We start from the raw sequence: 23,213 nt of genomic DNA on the forward strand, positions 1-23,213 counted from the left end.
TATTAATTAAATCACAAGTTACACCTACATCACAAGTTTCAACATGCTTCTTTTTATTTTGTTCATTAAGCAAAGTGGAATGAGCTTTTTCAAGCTTTTTGTGAGCCTTGCCAAGCTTCTCATGGGCTACCTCTAGCTTCTCATGAGTTGCTTTGAGCTCATCAAGGGCTTGCTTAAGGGCTTTTACCTCCTTATTCAAGCTCTTGTATTCCCTTCTCTTAATGTCAAAGTGTTTTTTAGCATCTTCTAGCATGTCAAATAATTCATCTTTAGTAGGTTCATCATCATCACTATCACTATCATTTTCACTTTCATGTTCATTATTATCAACGTGTTCTTCATCACTTTCATCATCACAAGATTGTACCTTAGTGGCCTTAGCCATAAAGCATGATGAAGATTCGAAGAGAGAAGGCTTTTCATTGATGGCAATGCTTGCAAGAACCTTCTTCTTGGTGGTCTTGTGATCATCACAATCATCATCATCATCATCACTTGAGGAAGCATCACTATCCTAAGTGACTACATATGAACCACTCTTCTTCTTCTTGAAGGCCATCTTGTCCTTCTTTTCTTTCTTTTCCTTCTTGTCCTTCTTCTTGTTCTTGTTGTCATCATCAATGTCACTATTATATGGGCATTGAGCAATAAGGTGATCTTTGCTTCCACACTTGAAGCACCTTCTTGACTCTTCTTTGTTCTTGAATAAAGATTTCTTTCTTCTTGCATGATAGCCCTTCTTTACCATGAACTTGCCAAATCTCTTGACAAATAGAGCCATCTTCTCATCATCAACGTCATCCCATGAATCATCTTCTTCACTAGATATTTCTTGCTTAGCTTTGCCCTTGGATGATGTGGCTTTGAATGCCACGCTCTTCTTCTTCTCATCCTTCTTCTCATCTTTCTTCTCCTTCTTTTCTTCCTTCTCATCATCATCTCTATAGGTATCATCAGTCATTATGTCTCCTAATACTTGGTTTGGTGTCATAGTGTCCAAACCGCTTCTTACTAGAATGGTGACCAATGTACCAAATATTAAAGGTAAGCATCTCAAGAACTTATGGGAGAAGTCCTTGTCCTTCACCTCTTCTCCAAGTGCTTTGAGATCATTGATAAGCACTTGAAGCCTATGAAACATTTCCGGCATACTTTCATCTTCCTTCATCTTGAAGCTTGCAAACTTCTCTTTGAGAATGTATGCCTTTGCACCCTTCACGGCTTGAGTGTCCTCAAATGATTCTTCCAACTTTCTCCAAGCTTCATGTGCCATCTCAATATTCTTGATTTGCTCAAATGTTCTCTCATCAATTGCATCATGAATGACACTTAGAGCAATGTCATTATTTTGGAGAAGCACTTCTTCGGCGGCGGTGGGATTCTCTGGATCACCAATCTCAATTTTGGTTTCTACCACCTTCCACACCTTTCTATTGATTGACTTGATGTGTGTGGTCATCTTTAACTTCCAATAAGGATAATTTGTGCCATCAAATTGGGGTGGCTTCTTGGTGTTGTTGATTTGAGCTATTTTAACATCGAAGGTTGTTAAGCCTCAAATAACGGTGACCTCGGCTCTGATACCACTTGAAAGGTCCTAATGGCTAGAGGGGGGTGAATAGCCTAATAAAATTTTTACAACAACACTCAACAAAGTGGTTAGACAATTATGAGGCGAAGCGAGTGTTGCGTTAGCCTACTTAAAAAGCAAGCCACCTATCACAATTCTAGTTTAGATAGTGTCTATTCACACAATAGCAAAGACACTATCCTATGTTAGTGTGCTCTCAAAGACTAACTAAAGAGTCACACTAACCAAACAAGCAAGCTCTCACAACTAGCTACACTAAAGAGCTTGTCAACTAGTTTACGGTAAAGTAAAGAGAGTGATTAGGATAGTTATACCGCCGTGTAGATGAAGTACTAACCAATTACAAAGATAAATAACAATGAAGACCAATTACCTCGGAATCAATGATAAACACAATGATTTTTACCAAGGTTCACTTGCTTGCCGGCAAGCTAGTCCTTGTTGTGGCGATTCACTCACTTGGAGGTTCACGTGCTAATTGGCTTCACACGCCAAACCCTCAATAGGGTGCCACACAACCAACACAAGATGAGGATCACACAAGCCACGAGCAATCCACTAGAGTACCTTTTGGCACTCCACCGGGGAAAGGTCAAGAACCCCTCACAATCACCACGATCGGAGCCAGAGACAATCACCACATCCGCTCAACGATCCTCGCTGCTCCAAGCCATCTAGGTGGTGGCAACCACCAAGAGTAACAAGCGAAATCCGTAGCGAAACACGAACACCAAGTGCCTCTAGATGCAATCACTTAAGCAATACACTTGGATCACTCCCATTCTCACTATGATGATGAATCAATGATGTAGATGAGTGGGAGGACTTTGGCTTAGCTCACAAGGTTGCTATGTCAATGAAAATTGTCAAAGATGTGAGCCACAGCCGGCCATGGGGCTTAAATAGAAGCCCCCACAAAATAGAGCCATTGTACCCCTTCACTGGGTACTCTGCGCTCTGACCAGATGCTCCGGTCCACTTGACCGGACCCTGGACCTAGCGCCCGATCCACAGATGGATGCCACGCATCATCAGCTTCAAACGCTGTTCGTCTGATTGCAATGGTTATGACGCTGACCGGACGCTCCGGTAGAAACTGACCGGATGCTGGAACCTCAGCGTCCGGTCGAGTATAGTAAGGGTCGAAACCTGGTTTTCCTCGACCGGACGCGTCCGATCCACCTCGACCGGACACAGCCCAGCATCCGGTGGTAAACCCTAGCCACTGTACTGACAGTCAATATGACTGGACGCAGGCAGTCAGCGTCCGGTGCTTCTGGATCCAACATCCGGTCACTGGACCGACGCTGGCATCAGCTCTGTTCTCACTTCTATCTTTTCCAACCTTGCTCCAATGTGCCAACCACCAAGTGTATCACCTTGTGCACATGTGTTAGCATATTTTCACAAATATTTTCAAGGGTGTTAGCATTCCACTAGATCCTAAATGCACATGCAATGAGTTAGAGTATCTAGTGGCACATTGATAACCGTATTCTGATACGAGTTTCACCCCTCTTAATAGTATGGCTATCAAACCTAAATGTGATCACACTCTCTAAGTGTCTTGATCACCAAAACAAAATAGCTCCTACAAATTATACCTTTGCCTTAAGCTTTTTATTTTTCTCTTTCTTCTTTTTAAGTTTAAGCCCTTGATCATCGCCATGTCATCACCATTGTCATGTTATGATCTTCATTGGCTTCTCCACTTGAAGTGTGCTACCTATCTCATGATCACTTGATAAACTAGGTTAGCACTTAGGGTTTCATCAATTCATCAAAACCAAACTAGAGCTTTCACCCTAGGGTAGAGCATTGCCTTAGTCAGCACCCCGCTAACGGACAAGACCACACCAGGGCACAGCTATGTCATGCCGTGTGGCTCTGCACCACCCAAATCCTATCCATCCTGATGGATAGGTGTACGATTATACCCGCTACGATGTGGGGACCACGATGAGGAGTCAGCTCTCCACCCTGACCAGACCCTATGCCCTCGATCCAACCCTAGGAGGTCAAGGCAATAGGATCCTGACCCCGGGAGCAGGCAACACGCGATGGGACAAGTAACTCTTTCCGTATAGTGACATCATGACTTCTCCCTAAAGAAATGGAGCACCAGGATGAAGGCCACGATGAAAGCAAGCAAGCCATACCGGGAAGGGGAGTTGGTAGGCAGCCACCACTCCCCTTGCACTGCCATGGCCGTAACAATACCTCCACTGTACGACGCCCCTTGGCGTAAGGAGCAAGCTCACGACGACCATACCGACGATAAGACTAGATATTCTGCTTGGCAAGGATGCTAGCTTCACCCCTCGAGCTCCTGGCCACTCAGGCTAGGAGAACCCTACTCTGCATATAACCTAGCCCTCGTGGCTATATGAGGGGAGCCAGGCCTTCCTCCATAGGGACATCGAGAACATCTTCCAACAGAATAGAGAACTCCTCTCGATCAATCTCCTACGAACATTTCCCCTTCCTCGAACTCTTACTTCTTGTAGACTGTAGCTTGCATACCCCTTGCTATAGAGCACTTTAGCATTGAGGAACACATACTCACAGTGAAAGGTCATAATGGCTAGAGGGGGGTGAATAGCCTATTAAAATTTTCTACAACAACACTAAGACAAATAATTAGTCAATAAGATGACGAAGCAAATTTTGTGCTAGCACTATACTTGGAGTTGCAAGTCACCTACCTAATTCTATTTTCTATGATCTCTAGTATATCATAACAAAGCTATGTCACCAATATACACCTAGGTGATCAACCTAGTGAGAGTAATACAATTAAATGATACACTATCTAGTCTTAACTACCACTAGCTCTATCCAAGTGAATGTATAATGAAATACAAGAGAGTGATAGAGAGGTATACCACCGTGGCAAGTGACCAATGAGTGAATACCAATGAATACCAAGGAGACAATCAAGACACAATGATTTTTCCTCTGATGTTCACTTAATTGCCGATAAGCTAGTCTCCGTTGTGGTGATTCACTCACTTGGAGGTTCACGCGCTAATTGGCATCACATGCCAAACCCTCAATAGGGTGTCGCACAACCAACACAAGATGAGGACCACACAAGCCATGAGTAATTTACTAGAGTGCCTTTTGGCTCTCCGCCGAGAAAAGGTCAAGAACCCCTCACAATCACCACGATCGGAGCCGAAGAAAATCACCAACCTCCGCTCGACGATCCTCGCTGCTCCAAGCCATCTAGGTGGCGGCAACCACCAAGAGCAATAAGCCAAATCCGCAGCAAAACACGAATACCAAGTGCCTCTAGATGCAAACACTCAAGCAATGCACTTGGATTCTCTCTCAATCTCACAAAGATGATGAATCAAAGATAGAGATAAGTGTGAGGGCTTTGTCTAAGCTCACAAGATTGCTATGTCAATACAAATGGCCAAGAGAGTGAGTTAGAGCCGGCCAAACGATATTTATAGACACCCCCAAACAATAGAGCCATTGGCTTAATTATAGGGCTGACTGTGGGACGACCAGACACGTCTGGTGTGGTGACCGGACGCATCCGATCGCTGCGTCCGATCGTAGCCTGACCGTCACATGTCCCTTTCAAATTATTTAGCCATTGGCGCCCAACGGCTATCTCTATGCATAGTAATACTACGTGATCGGACGCGCTGCTAGAAAACGACCGGACGTAGGAGACGCAGTGTCAGGTCGAGTCTAGAGAGCTCCCAGAACCGCTCTGGGCCGACCGAATGCATCCGATCACACCAGACCGGACGCTACTAGCGTCCGATGAATTATTGCACTGAAAACCCGAGACTTGTTGTTTCACACACCGGACGCGTCCGGTCGCTCTCTGCAATCCTACATCGGGCTATATCACTTTGACCTGACGTTGAATAGTAACTCATCAGCGTTCGATCACTCTATCGAGCCAGAGTCCGGTCACTTTCACTTAGTCGCTCACCTCGGGTCCAAATATCGGACGCGTCTGGTCCTGATTCCGAACGTGTCCGGTCACTTCTATATGACTACCCCAAGACTAGATAAAATACCGAACGCGTCCGGTCCCAATTATGGACGTGTTCGGTCACTCTGTGACCAGTGCGACTAACTTCTTTTCAACTCTATCTTCTTTACCCTTGCTCAAATGTGCCAACCACCAAGTGTATCACCTTGTGCACATGTGTTAGCATATTTTCACAAATGTTTTCAAGGGTGTTAGCACTCCACTAGATCCTAAATGCATATGCAATGAGTTAGAGCATCTAGTGGCACTTTGATAACCGCATTTCGATACGAGTTTCACCCCTCTTAATAGTACGGCTATCGATCCTAAATGTGATCACACTCACTAAGTGTCTCGATCACCAAAACGAAAAAGCTCCTATCCAGTTTCATATTTGCCTTGAGTTTTTTGTTTTTCTCTTTCTTCTTTTCTAAGTCCAAGCATTTGATCATCACCATGCCATCACCATCATCATGATTTTCACCGTTGCTTCATCGCTTGGAGTAGTGCTACCTATCTCATAATCACTTTGATAAACTAGGTTAACATTTAGAGTTTCATCAATTCACCAAAACCAAACTAGAGCTTTCACACAGGTCTTCAGCAACTAGACGTAGGGCTTAGTCCCGAACCAGTATAAATCCTCTATGCTCTGAGTGCTAGCCATCGAATGCCTTGAGCAGGCGCGGTGATAAATTTACTAGTTTGTTCTCAAAACATCGACAACCTGCAAACTAATGGAGGATTAGGGTTAGGGAGAAGTCAATTGGAACAGGGGCCATGCCAATATTTGCCAAAATTGATTAATAAAAATTGTAAAAGTCTTCAAATAAGTATTCCAATGGGTGAACTAAGTTAAATAATGATAATATGACAAAACTTATTTGTATAATAGTATTCTAACTTAGTTTTCAGATTTAATAACAAGTTTCTAAACTCTTCCTCGGTTGGCACGGAGAACCGTGCTAGGCTCGGTGGCTAGCCTAGCCAGGTGAGCTCGCTGCTGGCGCGAGTTCAATTGCCAGAATCGAACTCGCATTCTCACCGGGATTTATTTCCAATAACAATCTGCAAACTCGCATTCTCACTGGGATTTATTTCCAATAACAATCTGCAGCCTCTTTTGTGTGGAGCCACAGAGAAATTACAACACACCCATCAACTATGGAGCCATGGATGGTCCTGGTGATCTCTAGAAGGACGTAGTCTTCTAATTTATGAATAGTTGTAGGTCTGTCTTCTAATTTACGAATAGTTGTAGGTCTTGTTGTGCTTGCGTGGTGTACGAATAGTTGTAGGTCTTGTTGTGCTTGCGTGGTGTGTGCGTCTATAGTGTGGGCATGTGTTCCTACGTGAACCTATACTACAAATTTACCTAGATGAGGGGCTCATAAAAAAAAGAAGTCAGTGGCACGCACTGTGCCGCTCGTGGCTCGTGGCCGTTTGGATCACCAGGTGTTAGGATGATTATAGTCAACTGAACATGTGGGATTTAGTGAATTCACATTTGGCTCGTGTATATCGGAACAATCTGCTGGACACGCGTGCATTGCGTTTGCAGCACGCTCCTTGGAGCTGAGATCGAATAAAAAAATTGCACAATGCTTCACTGGTAACACGTTGTGACTTGTGAGCCTCTTGTGAAGCTCATGCAGGTCGCTTGATAACACGTTGGAATCGTCGTCGGTTGGGTAGCCTCTCCAGATATGACGAGCATCGTCGTTTACCACAGAATCCCGGTTCCGAGCCTCACAATCGCAGTGCTGCATTAGGCTGCATCAAATTCACAGGTTATCCTCCTGTTCTCTCCCTCTTTGTTTCCCTCTAGTTGTACTGAACCCTTTGTTTGCTCCCGCTTTTTATTAATTATTAATAAATTCCTGTAGGGGCCTTGGCCCCTCCAGTTTTGTCCCAAAAAAAAAAAAAATCACAAGTTCTAATTCCAAATGTAAAGTATGCAACACCAAGCCGGATTGCTATCCTCTGCTTGCTTCCTTCGTCCTGGATTCCTCTGCTTCCCACCTCCACTACACCCGTCTCCAGCGATCCTTAGGAGCCATGGATCCCCACCTCAAGCTTATCCTGGACGAGGTCCAGCAATCGAAGTTGGAGTTCGCCCGTCGCTTCGATTCCCATGAGGAGCGCTGGGAGCGGCGCTTCGCCGACCTTGAGCGCGATCGCACCACTCGCGCTGCCGCCGTGGACGCCCGCTTCGACAAGCTGGAGTCCGCCTACACCGCCCCGCCGTCCGAGGATGTCGTCCGCCGTCTCGACGCCCTGGAGTCCGACGTCGCAGCGCGCCTCCGACCCGGTCAACGACGAGCGCGAGGCCCGTGTCGCCGCTCTGGAGGCCGCGACCAATGACATCAGTTCCTGGCGTCCCGAGGTCGAGGGCGTCGTCGACGATCTTCGGCTAAAGGTTCAGAAGGTGTCGATGCACTACGACCGCGCGGAGTTCGACTCTTCGTCCCACAGCCCGGGTCTCCTCATCGGCCCGACGTCGACAGTTGCGCGCCCACCGCCCGTTGTTGGGCACGGCTCTACACCTCTTCCATGGGATATTGGGTCTGGATCCTTCGCGGTCCCCACCCAATTCCCGGCCAATGGTACGTTCAGTTCACCCTCATCTAGTCCGGTTTTCACCATGCCCAATCCTAGACCGCCACCTCCTCCTCCTCCGCTAGCCATACCAAATCCTCTGCCGCCTCCACCCCCTCCGTTTGCCTTACCCGATCCTCGGCATCCTCCACCTGCCCCAAATCCAAACGCCTTGGGTCGTCTGCCTAAGTTGCCGTTCCCAACCTTCGATGGCGATGGCCCTCATTTGTGGCGTACGCTGTGTGAGAAACATTTCGCTATGTATGCTGTTGAGGAGTCCATGTGGGTTCGGATAGCTGAGATGCATCTCCAGAGTGCCGCGAAATTGTGGTATCAGTCTGTCGAGCCCCAGCTTGCTAACGCTACGTAGGCGCAGTTCTGTCAGTTGGTTCGTGATCGTTTCGATCGCGATCAACATGAGTCGCTGATGCGCCAAATCTTCCATGCCAAACAAACTTCATCTGTGTCTGATTACATCACCTCTTTCACTACCTTGGTTGATCAGCTTTCAGCCTATAACAAGGCGGTCGATCCTGTGTTTTACGTCACCCGTTTCGTAGATGGCTTACGCCCTGAAATTCGCTCTGTTATTATTGTTCAACGCCCCCAGAGTTTGGATGCTGCTTGTACCTTGGCGTTATTGCAGGAGGAAGCCGGTGTTGGTGGTACCAAGGATTCTTCACGATCCTCCTCTGTTCCGGCTTACAAGCCGAATCTCAAGAATGCAATGCCTCTGCCTCTTCTACCAGCGGCAACCAAGACGCAGGCTGTGGTTGCTGCCCCTGCCCAGTCTGATGCAGAGTCCAAGCTCTCGGCTCTGAAAGCTTATCACCGTGCTATGGGCCTCTGTTTCAAGTGCGTCCTCAAGTGGTCCAAGGATCACAAGTGCTCCCAAGAAGTGTTGCATGCTGTTCAAGATATTTGGGAATCTCTCTCTGCAATTGGCGCTCCCTTGCCTGGTGAGGACGTTTCTACTGCTCCTGAACAATTGTTTCTGGCAATTTCTTCAGCTGTTACCTCTGGTGCTCCTGCTTATAGTACTATTCAGTTTGTTGGTACTCTTGGGGGTATTCCAGTTACCATTCTGTTGGACTCTGGCAGTACATCATCTTTTGTCAGCGAGTCCTTAGTTATGCAGTTGAGCTCTCAGGTAGTTTTGCCTCACCAGATATCTGTCAGTGTTGCTGGGGGAGGGGTGCTTACCACCAAAGGAATCTTACACAATGTGAACTGGAGTATTGATCATGTTTCATTTGTGTATGATTTCAAGATTTTGCCCCTAACCCATTATGACATTATTTTGGGTATGGATTGGTTGGAACAATTCAGCCCAATGCAAATTCATTGGAAGCATAAATGGATTCAAATTCATTATAAGGAGTCAACCATCACTATTCAGGGCATTCAGTCCATGCTTCCTGAGAAATTGTTGTTGCAAGTTTGCTGTGCTACTGTGGAGGTTTCTGTACCAGATTTTTCAGGACTTCCTTATGAGTTACAGAATCTGCTGCAACATTATGCTCATTTGTTTGCACCTCCAGTGGGTCTCCCTCCTCAACGAGCTTGCAATCATGTTATTCCACTGTTGCCTGATTCTAAACATGTGGCAGTCAAACCCTACAGGTACCCACCAAAGATGAAGGATGAGTTGGAAAGATAGGTATCTGAAATGCTTGATCAGGGTATTATTCAGCCTAGTTCAAGCCTATTTTCTTCTCCTGTGCTATTGGTTCCAAAGAAGGATGGGACATATAGGTTCTGTGTTGATTTTAGACAGCTTAATTCTATCACTGTCAAGTCCAAGTTCCTAAGACATTTGTTTCACTTGGCTCAAGTGTTTCAGTGGCTTACAAGGGATCAGTGGAAGCTTAAGTTTACTAAGTGCAAGTTTCCTCAGCAGTCAATTGCATATTTGGGCCACATTATCAGTGCATCTGGTGTGTCTACAGATCCTGCAAAGATCAAAGCTATTCAGGATTGGCCAGTTCCTAAGACTGTAAAGGAACTCAGAGGCTTCCTAGGGCTAGCAGGTTACTATAGGAAGTTTGTGAAGCATTTTGGAATCATTGCTAAGCCCTTAACTGATCTGCTATGTAAGGATGTACAGTTTTCTTGGGAGTCTATTCATTCTGATGCTTTCCAATTGTTGAAAGATGCCTTGACATCAGCACCATGTTTAGCCTTGCCTGATTTTTACAAGCCATTTCACATTGAAACTGATGCTTGTGCAGTTGGGGTAGGGGCTGTGTTGCTACAAGAAGGGCACCCTTTGGCCTATATTAGCAAGGCTCTAGGCCCAAAGTGATGTAGACTAGGCCCGATCTTCCGAAAGGTATGATAGCGTCGATTGGTGGAGACTCGACGTTCACGATCTAGGCTTCGAACCAAGACTGATTCGGACCCCCGCAACCGTTACACCACTGCTCCGTTGGTTATCAACCACGCGAACGCGATTGACCTCGCCGAGAAGGCTTTCCTACAAGCGAATCGAGAACACAAGCAAGAACGGGATGAACGCAATCTAAAATTGCAAATAAATATGAGGCTTATGATAACGAGAAAGAGTTCAAGTCTTTATTCGAAAGGACTAATCGCCACAGGCGAACAAGATCAAGAACTGAGGCCCTGATTCACAGTAAGCAGCCTTGGCGGCACAGTTGCAGCAAAACAATGTCTGTTTCACGAGGAAATCAAGAACTAAACAAAACCCAAACCCTAAGGAGAGCGGCGACTACTATTTATAGAGTCTTGGGCGTCACCCCCCTGGACGCGCTCCTTAATGGGCCCAAACACGATACACGGTCCAATGGACCAAAAGACGGTGTCGCAGCACCCTGGCAGATTCTGGACGCTGACTTGTTTCGACGATTCCCGTTGATTACGAAGGTCTTTTGACGTGAAAATACTTGGATTGGCTTCCTTATCAAATTAGCTTTCCAACCATATGTCGAAAACGGAGTCCGGATGCGTCCTGGGTGACCAGTTTAAGCTAGACTGGTCCTGGAGCCCGAGCCAGACTCGAACTTGATTTGGGTCTCCACCTTGGGGACTCGAACTGAATGAGCTTCGGGCCTCCTTCTCGGTTAGGACACCCTCGCTGATCTTGGTCTCCATATGGTTCTAGCATGGTCATATGTATGGAGGTCATGTCCTCATCACAAAGAACCAAGGATTGTCAACTTATGAAAAGGAGTACCTTGCAACTGTGGTAGCTGTTGATCAGTGGCGCCCTTATTTGATGCAGAATGAATTTTATATTGACACTGACCAGAAAAGCCTTATTCATCTTAATGATCAGAGGCTCCATACCTCTTGGCAGCAGAAACTGTTTACTAAGTTGCTGGGATTGCATTATAAGTTGATTTACAAGAAAGGAGTTGAAAACAGTGTGGCAGATGCATTATCTCGGTGCCCAACTACTGATCAACTTCTTGCAGTCACTGAAGTAGTTCCCAATTGGCTACATGATATTTGTGCTGCTTATGATCAGGACCCATCTGCTATGTCCTTATTGGCTCAGCTAGCTGTGGCTGATAATTTAGTCCCTCATTTTTCTCTACATAATGGAGTTATCAAGTATGATGGCAAGATTTGGCTTAGTCATAATGTTCCAATGCAAAAGAAGGTAATCCTGGCATTACATGCTAGTTCCCTGGGGGGGTCATTCTGGAGCACCTGCTACATTTTATAGGATTCGGCAGTTGTTCTATTGGCAGACTATGAAAAAGGATGTATATACTTGGGTCAGAGAGTGCATCACTTGCCAACAGGCCAAGCCTGACACGAGCAAAAGTCCTGGGCTTCTCCAGCCTCTGCCAGTGCCGACTGCTGCTTGGGATGTCATTTCAATGGATTTTGTGGAAGGGCTGCCACAGTCTAGTTCAGCAAATGTTGTCTTGGTGATCATTGACAAGTTTACCAAGTTTGGACACTTTATTGCCTTGAAGCATCCCTTCTCTGCTCAGACATTGGCTAAACTGTTTCTGGATCAGGTCTATCGCCTTCATGGTATGCCTACCGCTATAGTCTCTGACCGAGACAAGATTTTCACAAGTACCTTCTGGCAATCCTTGTTCAAGATGGCTGGGACTGAATTGCGCTTGAGTACTGCGTATCATCCGTAGACGGATGGACAAACCGAGCGCCTGAATTAATGTATGGAGACTTACCTTCGGTGTTTCGTGCATGCTTGCCCTTCCAAATGGGTCAATTGGTTGCCTCTCGCCGAATTTGGTACAACTCAACTTTTCATTCAGCTCTGGGCCGAACTCCATTTGAAGTATTGTATGGATACACTCCTCGTCAGTTGGGTCTGTCTGCTGAAGCAGTGGGTGCCTCTGTACCACAGCTTGATGATTGGCTTTCAGAGAGAGCATTGATGCAAGACCTGGTTCGTCAACATTTGAATCGTGCCCAACAGCGTATGAAGCGTCAGGCTGATAAGCATCGGTCTGAGCGGCAGTTTGAAGTGGGTGATTGGGTATTCCTTAAGCTACAACCCTACGTGCAGTCCTCTTTGGCTCGCCGAGCGCACCAAAAGCTGGCTTTCAAGTTCTTTGGCCCTTACCAGATCGAAGCCAAGATTGGTGCTGTCGCTTACAGACTCAAGTTACCAACTTCCTCGGCTATCCATCTGGTGTTTCATGTGTCGCAGCTCAAAGCTTCACATGGCGTTGCTCCGGTATCTCCAGCCTTACCCTCTGATGCTGTTGAGTTTCAGATTCCTGAACAGGTGTTGCAGCGCCGCTGGACCCGGGAGATCATGCTGTTGAGCAAGTGCTGATTAAGTGGTCTCAGATGCCTGCGGCTCTAGCCACTTGGGAGAACTACGAGTTCCTGTGCCATCGCTTTCCAAGAGCGCCGGCATGGGGGCATGCCGGCTCTGAAGAACAGGGGAATGTTACTGCTCCTGGTCCGACAACATCCAGTGACAACTCATCAGCTCAAGAAGGCCGGGCCATCAGGAAGCGGAAGCCTAACACCCTGGTGAACGGTCCAATGTGGCAAGGCTAGTCGTAGTACTTAAGCAGAGGGAGCTGTGAGCGGTTGATTCATGAACATTGTAACCGAACTCATTCTGAAATCCAAACTCGTCCTCGTCGCTATTCCCTGTTCCTCTTCTTCTTTCCCAAGCCATTCCTGTGCTAACAGCTACGTTCGGTTACCTTGGATTTGGCCCAGGAACAATTCCAGCTTATAAAAACTACACAGATTAGTGAAGCAATTCCAGCTGGAATAATTCCAGGCACTCAATCCACGGCAAACGAACGAGCCCTTAAGCAGATGTGTCCAATCGTACGGCCCCGTGCAAGCAAGGGTTTAGTTGCCGAGGCAAATGGTGGGCTGAAACTCGGGACAACAGAAAGGCAAGCAAACTGGAGGTGGCGAGCAGCACAAGAAAGCCTCGATCAGTCGATCCCCCGATTTTTCTGATCTTCATCCACAGCGCAGATAATCACAACGACATCTAAACTTACATGGTAGCACAGTTTTTTCACCTCCAAACTTGCCTCTCGCCAAGCCATGGCTCTGTCAGCACAGATTATTCACCGCCAAACTTGCCTCTCACCGAGTCATGGCTGTCAGCACAGGTTATCACCTCCAAACTTGCCTCTCGCCAAGTCATGGCTCTTTCCTGTAATAAAGTACTATACAGCATTCATTTCTCGTCCAACCCCAAACAAAAAAAAGGCAACGAACGAGGCGGTTTTTTCATTAAGAAAGAATTGGCATCCAAATTTGAGTCGAGGAGGACTTGAACTTAAGGCCCTGTTTGACAGAATGGTATTTTTATTGACATGTAATTGGTTTACAGGCGTAATTTCTAGTGCACCAGGATACAACTGTATATCTTTTCCCTTGGAATAAGCTGTTTGGATTGAAGGTAAAAAACTTGTCTTCGTTGCCAGAATCGCCACTACTGCATGCATTCGCTGAATTCACACACACACTGACGTTGGATTCACACACACACACACTCACACTCACTGACGCTGGATTCACACACACACGCTCACACTCACTGACGCTGGTCCCAAATGGCTGAAGGCTGTGACTTGACTTCTGACATCTCAAATGACCAAAGTCTGCAGCAGTGACTACGGGACATCTCAGTGAGCCAAGTAAGCACAATCATGACATGGAGCATATAGAAAATTCGAAAACAAGACATGTTCAAGCTGAAAGCTAAACAAAATTCATATCCAACGAGGAGCCAAAATTCGACATAGTTCCTTCAAATAGGATCCAACAAAGTTGGCATGCTCGGATTGTTCTTCTAAGCTCAAATACAAGGACATAAATAATGTTTAAAAACAATTGACTGATGGTTGAAGGAACTGCTAGCATCAAACAATATTGTGTGACTTCATACCCCTCCACCGGTAAACTCTTCGATTTTGCATGATCTGTAAATGTTGCGGCGACTAACCTACAAAATATATAGAGTTATAAAATACACTGTATAATCTAAATAAACAAACTTGGGAATTGCAATGCAACAGAAATTTTATTCTGTAATATAGAATTAGCAATATAACACAAGATATCCAGGTTACATTATGTCACAATGAACTGGAACAATAAGATTACAGGAGCGATGCAAATTTATTGACACATGGGAAGGAAAGTTAAGTGAGTCATTAGTTAATCATTGTGAAATCTGCATTCAGTCTTAGAATCTCTAGGCTCTCAATCCTCTCATCACCCACTTTACATTAGAGAAAGAGAACTTCATAACAAAATGGGAATGGCTACAGAATTCTTCCGAAGATAACATAATTGCATTTTAAATTCCACAAAAATATTCTGTACTCAAGTTTAAGACAGTGAGGCAAGGAAAGGAAAACTGATATGTTAAAAAAAGGAAAGGAAATGTAGAGAGCAGCCAACAACAACTGCGTATTGAACTCAATGAATGTTATATATGTGTTACAACAGGAGAGGTTGCAGCTTACTGCAACCTTATCTATGCTAGTTGCCGCACGATTGATGGAGATCACTGGAAAGTAAGACAGAAGTAATGTCAACAGGAAAACTGAGAATTAGTAAGACAGAAGTCAGAGAACACTGGAAAGTAGTATTCAGGTTCAGCAGTACATGCGATTTCAACAGCAATAATGTATGCCTATTCTACAATTGTTTGATGGAGATGGAGATATAAGCATATAACAGTAATGTATTAGCTCTACTACTCATTCACATGAAAGGATAGTATATAAATAGATAATCCGGTGGCATAAATTAGAATGATGTACGAAAACAAAACATAGGAGATGAATGGACTATATGAGTCCTACTATATACCACATGTTCTAAGGAGAGCACAAGGGAGGAAACTGTGTTCTGTACACATGCTTCTATACCAATCTATCACTGTGTTCTACTGAAGAGAAGTGCTACAAATGTGTTAGCATCTCACATCCATTTCTAATTGTTGTAGACACACTGTCCAGCCCAGCGAGCTGATACTTGTGTGTAGGGTGGGCAGAGATAAAGATCGAGAAGGAACACATCAAGATGGCCATGCTGAGACAAGAACAAACATTCAAGCAGCAGGTAAACCATGTTGTTTCTTGCACCCGTGTTCAGCCAAAAAAAAAAGTTCACATGTCAAATTCCTCTCCATCCCGTTTAGGGGTGAGGTTGGTGTAGATCTAAATGGACTAGCACAAGATCGACATGGACATACTAGATCTAAATAGACTAGTACAAGATCGACATGAACATACTAGAAAAAATAAAGAACAAAAATACGAGAAGGGATAGAAGAACGTGAGGGGACAAGGGAGGATACCTGATTTGATATCTGTCGTCGAGGCTATAGGATTCAGGCGCAGAGGACGTGGATTCGCTCGCAGCGCCTCGGTGCTCTCTCACCGCACTCAACTTGGGGCCGTCGTCGTCGTTCCCGCCGCCGCCGTAGTCACCGCAATGAACCCTCGCCTCCGTCTGGAGTAGCCAGCGAAGGGAGATCGAGATACCCTCTTCTTCTCACCGGCTTTAGCTAGAGGCCGCCGCCGCCGATGCCGCGAGGAAACCTCGCTCGGCCCCGTCGGGTGAAGCCAGCGCCAGCCAGCGAATGGAGCGATGTCCTCGATTAGTAGGGATGAAAACGGTACGGATACTTTCCGATCGTATTCGAAACCGAATCCGTTTAGAGAAGTTGAGATCTGTCCGTATCCGAGTCCAGATATCCAACATCCGATACCGTATCCATATCCGAATACTCAAATCGCATATTTATGATGTCGATATCCAATCGTATCCTATCCGACATAGTTGACACTATCCGTATTCGAATCCGAATCCGGACAGAAATATGAAAACAAATGTAATATCGGTGATATCCGTCCGTATCCGATCCGTTTTCATCCCTATCGATTAGATGTCGTGTTTTTTCTCGGGCCGGAGGTGACCCATAATCTTTTTCTTATACAACACACACGTTGTTTTAGTAAAAAAAAAACGCATAATTTTTTCCCCTCTCTTTCTCTCTCTTTTCGTCCGGATTCGTCCGTCTATGAAGTTGCACTACTCTGACGTGGGATGGACGCTACCATCGCCATCGATGGCGTGCATCAGCATCGCGGACGGAAGCAGCGAGGCCTGTATTGATACGTTGGAGAACCGCTGGATGTGGAGTCGACGTGACGGATTTTTTTTCCCTTGCATACCAAAAAATTATTTCTTGTCATACGTGGATCTGTGTTTTTATGATTATCTGGAGGTAGAAAAAGACTGTAGGTAGAAGAAGGCTGGAGTTAGAAGGAGAATGAAAGTTGTTGGATCTTAATTATATGGTGTAAAAAAATTTATGTGTTGAAACGGCATAAAATATATGGTTGTTGAGTAGACAGACTCAATTATTTTATGTAGGTTTTGGCCCAAATCGGATGTAAAAAAAATCGGCTCACCGGGCTTCCAAACAGCATTTCTTGAGTTGGATCGAAAAAGTTTTAAGGCCTATAATTTACAGTGGTATTGAGCCAAAAACTGGGCTTCCAAACAGAGCCTAAGTGGTTAGAGGTATAATTACACCTCCCACTTCAGTCAGTTGAGCCAGCCTCACTTTTCTCCAACAACAAACACAACGAACGAACCGATATCTCCAGAGTCCAAAATGCAACGATAAATATCTTTAAAAAAAAGACTAAGATAAACTCGCAGTCAACGGCTAAATTATTGTCTCCACAGTACCAGGAAACAAATTATGGCATAAGGTTGATCAGCTATAAAAGTAATTAAGCATAGAGCTTTCAGATGTCAGTCCTCAAACTGAGGCTTTAGACCCATCAAGAAGTGGCTGCACTTACACTCCTCGTGTTAATAGTTAAGAGTGGCATTGAACATCAATCATAGGCTGCTGGCTGCCTACTAACAATAATATGATTTCACACAGAACACAATGGAAATATGGAAGCAAGTCCACGGCAGTTGCAAGCATTGCTACACTCCACGGCAATCGGCAAGCATCGCCACTAAAAGGAGTTTCAGATTTTGTGGAGCTAGCAGGTAACAAAGTGACACAATTGTTTCTATTGTTTTCATATGCTCTCCTCATGTTGAACCCCCTACAAAACAAAGTATTCACTGCAAACCAAATCGGATGTAGAATTCTTTGTTGCTGCGAGGGGGATATCACGAAAAACAAGCCTGGTCATTGTCTGGGTTTGACAAGACACTTTGACGAGAAAATACTAACAAATGTAGTGACGATAAGGAAAGAAAATCCATGGAGTCAAGAAAATGGAACACATGAGGATACATTTAAGTTCCAGTGTAGGAACTCAAACCAGTAATCAATTTTTTTTTGAAAACAACCAGTTATCAAATTCCTCCAAATAAAAGCAGTACAACATAACTCAGACTCTAACCTTATCATTTGAAATTTGCAAAATTTTCTACATGCAGACAGGAAGAAGCTGCAAGTGCACATGACGTTGCTGCAACAGGGCATAGAGGCCTAATCAAGCGCTTCTACAATTGCTGAGCTCTTTCAGTGCCAGCTTCTGCTGACAGACAGACACGTATGTCCTCTCAGAACGACCGTGCCCTGTTCGCTTGGCTGATAAGCCGTGGTTGAAAGTACTGTTGGCTGATTTGTTGTGAGAGAAAAATAATGTTCGTTGGCTGAAAAAATACGACTTATAAGCCAAGCGAACATGACGCTTATCTTAGATCATAATGTAACACAAGATAATGAGGTCACTATGACTGCCTATCCAAATTGCTCGGGGACAAGAGCACCCTTCTCGACTGCACTCAGTGTCTCAGTCTGGTAATTTTTTTTTCGCGACCGGGTGTCTACCCGTTTTTATCTGGTATTAAAATCATCTGTGTTCTGGCAGTAAGTTCAAAGAGAATTCAGATGCCACCGACAGAACAGGAGGGAACATCACAGAGCATGTTTCTAAGTCACAAGCTTCTTCAATGGAGGTATTCCAGACAAGTTAGGTTTGTGTCCCGCATACTGGAGGTCAGTGATAACATGGGGTTTAAGAGAGTGTCATTTAACAATAGTCAAAGGATGACTTTAGAGTAGCATTGCAAACATGCCAGAGTTATGGCAATGGCTCAAATTATGCAATGAAGACAAAATACCAAACAAGTTAAAGGCTATTTCTGTAGAACAGGTTTCCTTTTCATCACTTGACGACATTTGATTTCTACATTCCACTGTTCTAGGAAAAGAAAGTTTGGTTCATATTCAGAATACATTTTTAACATTTTTATGTCAGTTTAGAAAATTGTTTCCGTTTCTTTCAACCGCCAAATCCAAAAAAACATTTGTCCTCGTCTTTGTGGAAAATTTTATTAGGCAACTGCACTGACAGGGTGTGTGGGAAACTAATATATAGCAGGTCTTTCACATGATTGCTCTGGATTAGTATGCAATTTTAACAACTCACACTTTTCATTTTACTGAGGTAGCCTTTCTTTTTGGGCATGTTCGTCTGTTATGCCCCTTTTCTAAGCAGAGACTACATGAATAAACAGCTGAGTTAGAACTATTAACTTTGTTAACCACATAGCCTGAAGCACCAATGCCCACATCAGTGGATGAGGGGCAGTTACGCCGGTTGTGTCCCATTTCACTGCATCGGCTGCAGTGCCGAGGATGTTGTTGGTGCTCTTTCTCGGACTTTGGTTTTCCACATGTCCGACTGTTATGCCCTTCTCCGCCACACAACCGGCACCTGAACTGCAGCCTGGTTGAACCTTTCCTCACTGTAGGGCAATAAAAGCTTCTATGTCCTTCTTGTCCACATTTGCTGCAGTAAAATTTCACCCCTGTAAAGCATCAGGTTGCAATGTTGCTCATCAAATGTCAAGTCAATAAATTTGATGAAACCTAAAACAATCCAGTAAGAAAAAAAGGCAATAAGGTAAAACTGTGGGTAATTCTGGTGCTAATACAGCAACTCCATACTAGACAGTTTGAGGACCATACAATATAAAAACGTCACTTAGGCCTTGTTTAGTTGGCGAAATTTTTTGGGAAATGGTAATGTAGCACTTTCGTTGTTATTTGGCAATTAGTGTCCAATCATAGTCTAATTAGGCTTAAAAGATTCGTCTCGTGAATTTCGTCTAAACTGTGTAATTAGTTTTATTTTTTATTTATATTTAATGCTTCATGCATGCGTCCAAAGATTCGATGTGACGGGGAATCTTGAAAAATTTTGCAAAATTTTGGGAACTAAACAGGCACTTATTGATACTGGAAGGAGTATATGTACAAGGCCAAATGCTAACTAAGAATGTAAGGACAACAAGTACGTTCTAGCTGGCTAGAAGTCAAACTGGGTGAAACTTAATTAATTTTGATGTCTTCTGAGTTAAAGGTAAGATATATCATTAACCTTTCATGGCAATGCTTCTCTTGAGCCGGTTCTCAGGATCACTGAAGAATGCCTTTTGAATTTCAGAAGCACGCTTTCTTGCAGCAGCAGTACCTTTTGTTCTCTTCATGTTCAATAGCATTGGGGAAAAACGAACATGCCCAGATCAACTACTGCATTTAATAAGAACGCACCAATGAAACACTTTGCATGGCATCTTACTTTGATGGCAGCAACTCTTTGAGCACGCAATTCGGGGTCTTGGTGTATAAGCTTCATGTGCTTAGTAAACAATCCTGTTTGAGCATTTAGACTCTGCAATTAATATTTAAGACTATTTAAAAGTCACAAGAAAAGAAAACAATTACAAAGAAAGTTCGTAGAGCTGAAATGTTTTAGTATCAAAGAGAAGGAACAGGGCTACATTGTTAGTAATCAGGTTACCAGGTGTACAGGGATTTACTTAAGTATTTCTGTGTTAGTGGTGCATATAAGTTTTGTAGACCCATATAAATTATGGATGTCAAGGTACAGTCGCATGTGTACATATGTGTAGAAAATATTACTTACTCTTAAAGATCGGCTAATCTTCATGGCAACTTCCGGTGAAGGTGATGCATAAGTACGCTTTGATCTTTTGGGGTTGTTGATATTTATCTCTAACTTGTCAACTTCGTCATCTTCTTTTACTTTCAAAGGAGAACTGCAAATACAGAAAGGATATATGACAATGTATGCACAGGAATGTTTTTCTCGAACACATGTATGCACAGGAATCCAAAAGTATATCTTCCAATTTGCCGTGTATAAGAACCATATCATGTAATGTTACTTCAGTCATCAGTAAAAGTTACTAAAAATACTTGAATGCCGATGGGTTTGACAATTCAAAGCCATAATGCAGTCTCAGTTAAAGCTTGAAGATTTTCAGGGAAACAATATGCAGTCGATCTGCTGAGAGAAACAGCAAATCACAAGGGGCAAGGTGAACATAACAAATATAGTAGAAAAGGGTACCTTGACCGAACTTTCTCCCATGGCTGTTCATCAACAGATTCCTGCCATATCACACACTCTCCACTACATTGTAGACACATTCGAATCCCCTGATACAAATGCATAGCACAAATTTGTAAGTTCACGAAATTTACATGTATAGGATTATATTTTTCTCCTCCATGATGACTCACAAGATATATGGAAGGTTCACCTTGCCATTGCACATAGGGCAGTCCAAACTTGATCTATCTATTCCGCACTCCTTGCATGGAGTGTAACCTCTACCCCTACAGCTGGGGCACGGCAGCTCACGGTAGTACTGCCCATTTGGACCGACCCAAGACCTCAGTTTTCCCTTCCCTGTAATTGGAGTTGTACTCCTGCAGTGAAAAAAATCAAAGCTAATAAAGTGTCAAAACCTGCACTAGTTTTTCTAGATGGATACAAACTTCAAACTCTCAATCATAAAGGCTTTGATGATATGCACTAAAAATATCCAAACTCTGCTGCCATTTCAATCCCTCACTAGAGACACAACTCTCTGCAAAAACTGTACCATAACACACCTAATAATAAATCTATTAAAACAACAAGTACATAGATAGGTTGAACAATGAAGGCAGCATGTTTTAAGTACATTCTATCTGTGCAAATAGACATCCTTATTCCGACAAATCGTATAATGACGAATTTGGGTGATTTTTCGACAGTTCAATCATACACAAATTGTGCGTGCCATCTTCAAGACCAGCGCACGGCCCATCCATAATCTCAATTCACAATTCTCCGATCACCTAACGTCCTAACCAGCACGAGCAGTCGAACACACATAGTGGCATAGTGTCAATCTAAAGGGGAAAAAAAAAAACGTACTGTGAGCGTGAGCCGCTGGGTTCGACGTCCGGACCCAGGAGGTCGGCCAAAGGGTTGCAGTGGAGCTGCCGTGGTAGCAAGAAGGCGAAACGGCTCCAACAGTCAGACCTTCCAGGAATTGCGGGAGAAAGAGGAACTTTGAAACCAAAGCGGAGTTTTGTGCTCACTGTACCGGAGAGCTTGGAGTGCCGGCGCCGTCCGACGCAGAAGCAGAGACGCAGCGTCGGCGTAAACGCGGCGCTGGCCGCGCACGCCCAGGCAGCCTCAACTGGGCCGCCGCGGAAGGCGCGGGTTGGGCGCACGTTATCCGTAGTAGCATCCCACAAGAGAGGCGCGTGCCTGTCGGTCCGTCTGCCACGAGTAGCGGGAGGGCGGCGGGCCGGCGGCGGTGTGTGGTGCTGGCGCCGAGGTGAGCTGGTAATGATCCTCCTCCCGGTCGGGCTCTGTGGCTGTCGTTGCTCGTCAAGGCTGGTAACGATCCTCCTCCCGGTCGCCCGTTTCGGCTCGGCCGGGCTGGAGCGGGCGAGCGGCCAGCCGGCCACAGCCCACAGGCCACACACACACCCACACGGCCACACGGAGCAACGACAGCGGGATCAGTGTTAGCGATCCGGCCGGTACCAGTACAAGACACGTGGCTCCAGGAACTGACCCCACGCACGGGCGCGGCCCGGCCCTTTTTGTGTTCCACACGCCTTCTCCAATCTCCGGTAATATAGAGGGTAATAATTAATTAGCCCTTGTTTAGTTGGAGAAGTTTGGATTTTGAGGTTACTGTAGCATGTTCGTTTTTATTTGGTAAATAGTGTTCAAATATGAACTAATTAGACTCAAAACGTTCGTCTCGCAATTTTCCACCAAACTGTGCAATTAGTTTTTCTTTTCGTCTACATTTAATGCTCCATGCACGGACCACAAACATTCGATGTGACAGATACTGTAGCAACTTTTTGGAAGTTGGGTGGAACTAAATAAGGGCTTAGTAGCGTTAACGGAGGCCCGGGATCCCAAAATAGTAATTAACTTTTGCCCTGCGCGGGACCCTCGCGGTTCCCCCACGGCCCCCATGGCCCTGGCTATCGCCCCGGACGTGTGGGCCCGCAAAACAATCTTCCCCGGCCGACCCTTCTGCTTTTCCTGCCACGTATCTCTCACCTTTTGCGGGGGCATTTCGTGCTCATTTAGTTCCAAGTTTTCAAAAAAAAAATGCTACAGCAGTCATTATATTAAATCTTACGATACGTATATAAAACATTAAATATAGACGAAAAAACTAATTACATACTTTAATTAAAAACTACGAGATAAACAT

The 23,213-nt window shown here is 44.8% G+C and overlaps 1 protein-coding gene and 1 long non-coding RNA gene across 3 annotated transcripts; both read right to left on the reverse strand.

The window, feature by feature from the left end:
• Positions 1-14,353: 14,353 nt before the first annotated feature.
• Positions 14,354-16,279, reverse strand: LOC136458878 (uncharacterized). The gene is made up of 2 exons (XR_010760078.1): positions 15,982-16,279; positions 14,354-14,616 (listed from the first exon to the last, which is right to left on the reverse strand). It is a non-coding gene; the product is annotated as an uncharacterized lncRNA (long non-coding RNA).
• A 2,792-nt stretch (positions 16,280-19,071) lies between these two features.
• LOC136456463 (branchpoint-bridging protein-like) lies at positions 19,072-22,513 on the reverse strand. 2 transcript variants are annotated; one of them, XM_066456348.1, is made up of 8 exons: positions 22,074-22,513; positions 21,902-21,966; positions 21,240-21,429; positions 21,047-21,135; positions 20,600-20,732; positions 20,252-20,344; positions 20,051-20,153; positions 19,072-19,478 (listed from the first exon to the last, which is right to left on the reverse strand). In XM_066456348.1, the coding sequence occupies exons 1-8, from the start codon at positions 22,218-22,220 to the stop codon at positions 19,102-19,104; spliced, it is 1,197 nt and encodes a 398-aa protein (XP_066312445.1). In that variant the 5' UTR covers positions 22,221-22,513; the 3' UTR covers positions 19,072-19,101. The 2 variants fall into 2 exon arrangements, with proteins under 2 accessions (XP_066312445.1, XP_066312446.1); XM_066456349.1 differs by having other exon boundaries at positions 21,240-21,408; positions 22,074-22,510.
• Positions 22,514-23,213: the final 700 nt, after the last annotated feature.

The sequence above is a fragment of the Miscanthus floridulus genome, chromosome 6 (assembly GCF_019320115.1).
Source record: "Miscanthus floridulus cultivar M001 chromosome 6, ASM1932011v1, whole genome shotgun sequence".
In the NCBI taxonomy this organism is placed as follows: domain Eukaryota; kingdom Viridiplantae; phylum Streptophyta; class Magnoliopsida; order Poales; family Poaceae; genus Miscanthus; species Miscanthus floridulus.

What these genes read in the sequence shown, in the direction of transcription:
- LOC136456463 (XM_066456348.1), bottom strand. Translation starts at nt 22,220, where the DNA reads ATGCTACTACGGATAACGTGCGCCCAACCCGCGCCTTCCGCGGCGGCC. An exon ending in CCGGCACTCCAAGCTCTCCG is followed by an intron (nt 21,967 to 22,073) that starts GTACAGTGAGCA and finishes CTACCACGGCAG; the next exon opens with CTCCACTGCAACCCTTTGGC. An exon ending in AGATTAGCCGATCTTTAAGA is followed by an intron (nt 20,345 to 20,599) that starts GTAAGTAATATT and finishes TATTAATTGCAG; the next exon opens with AGTCTAAATGCTCAAACAGG.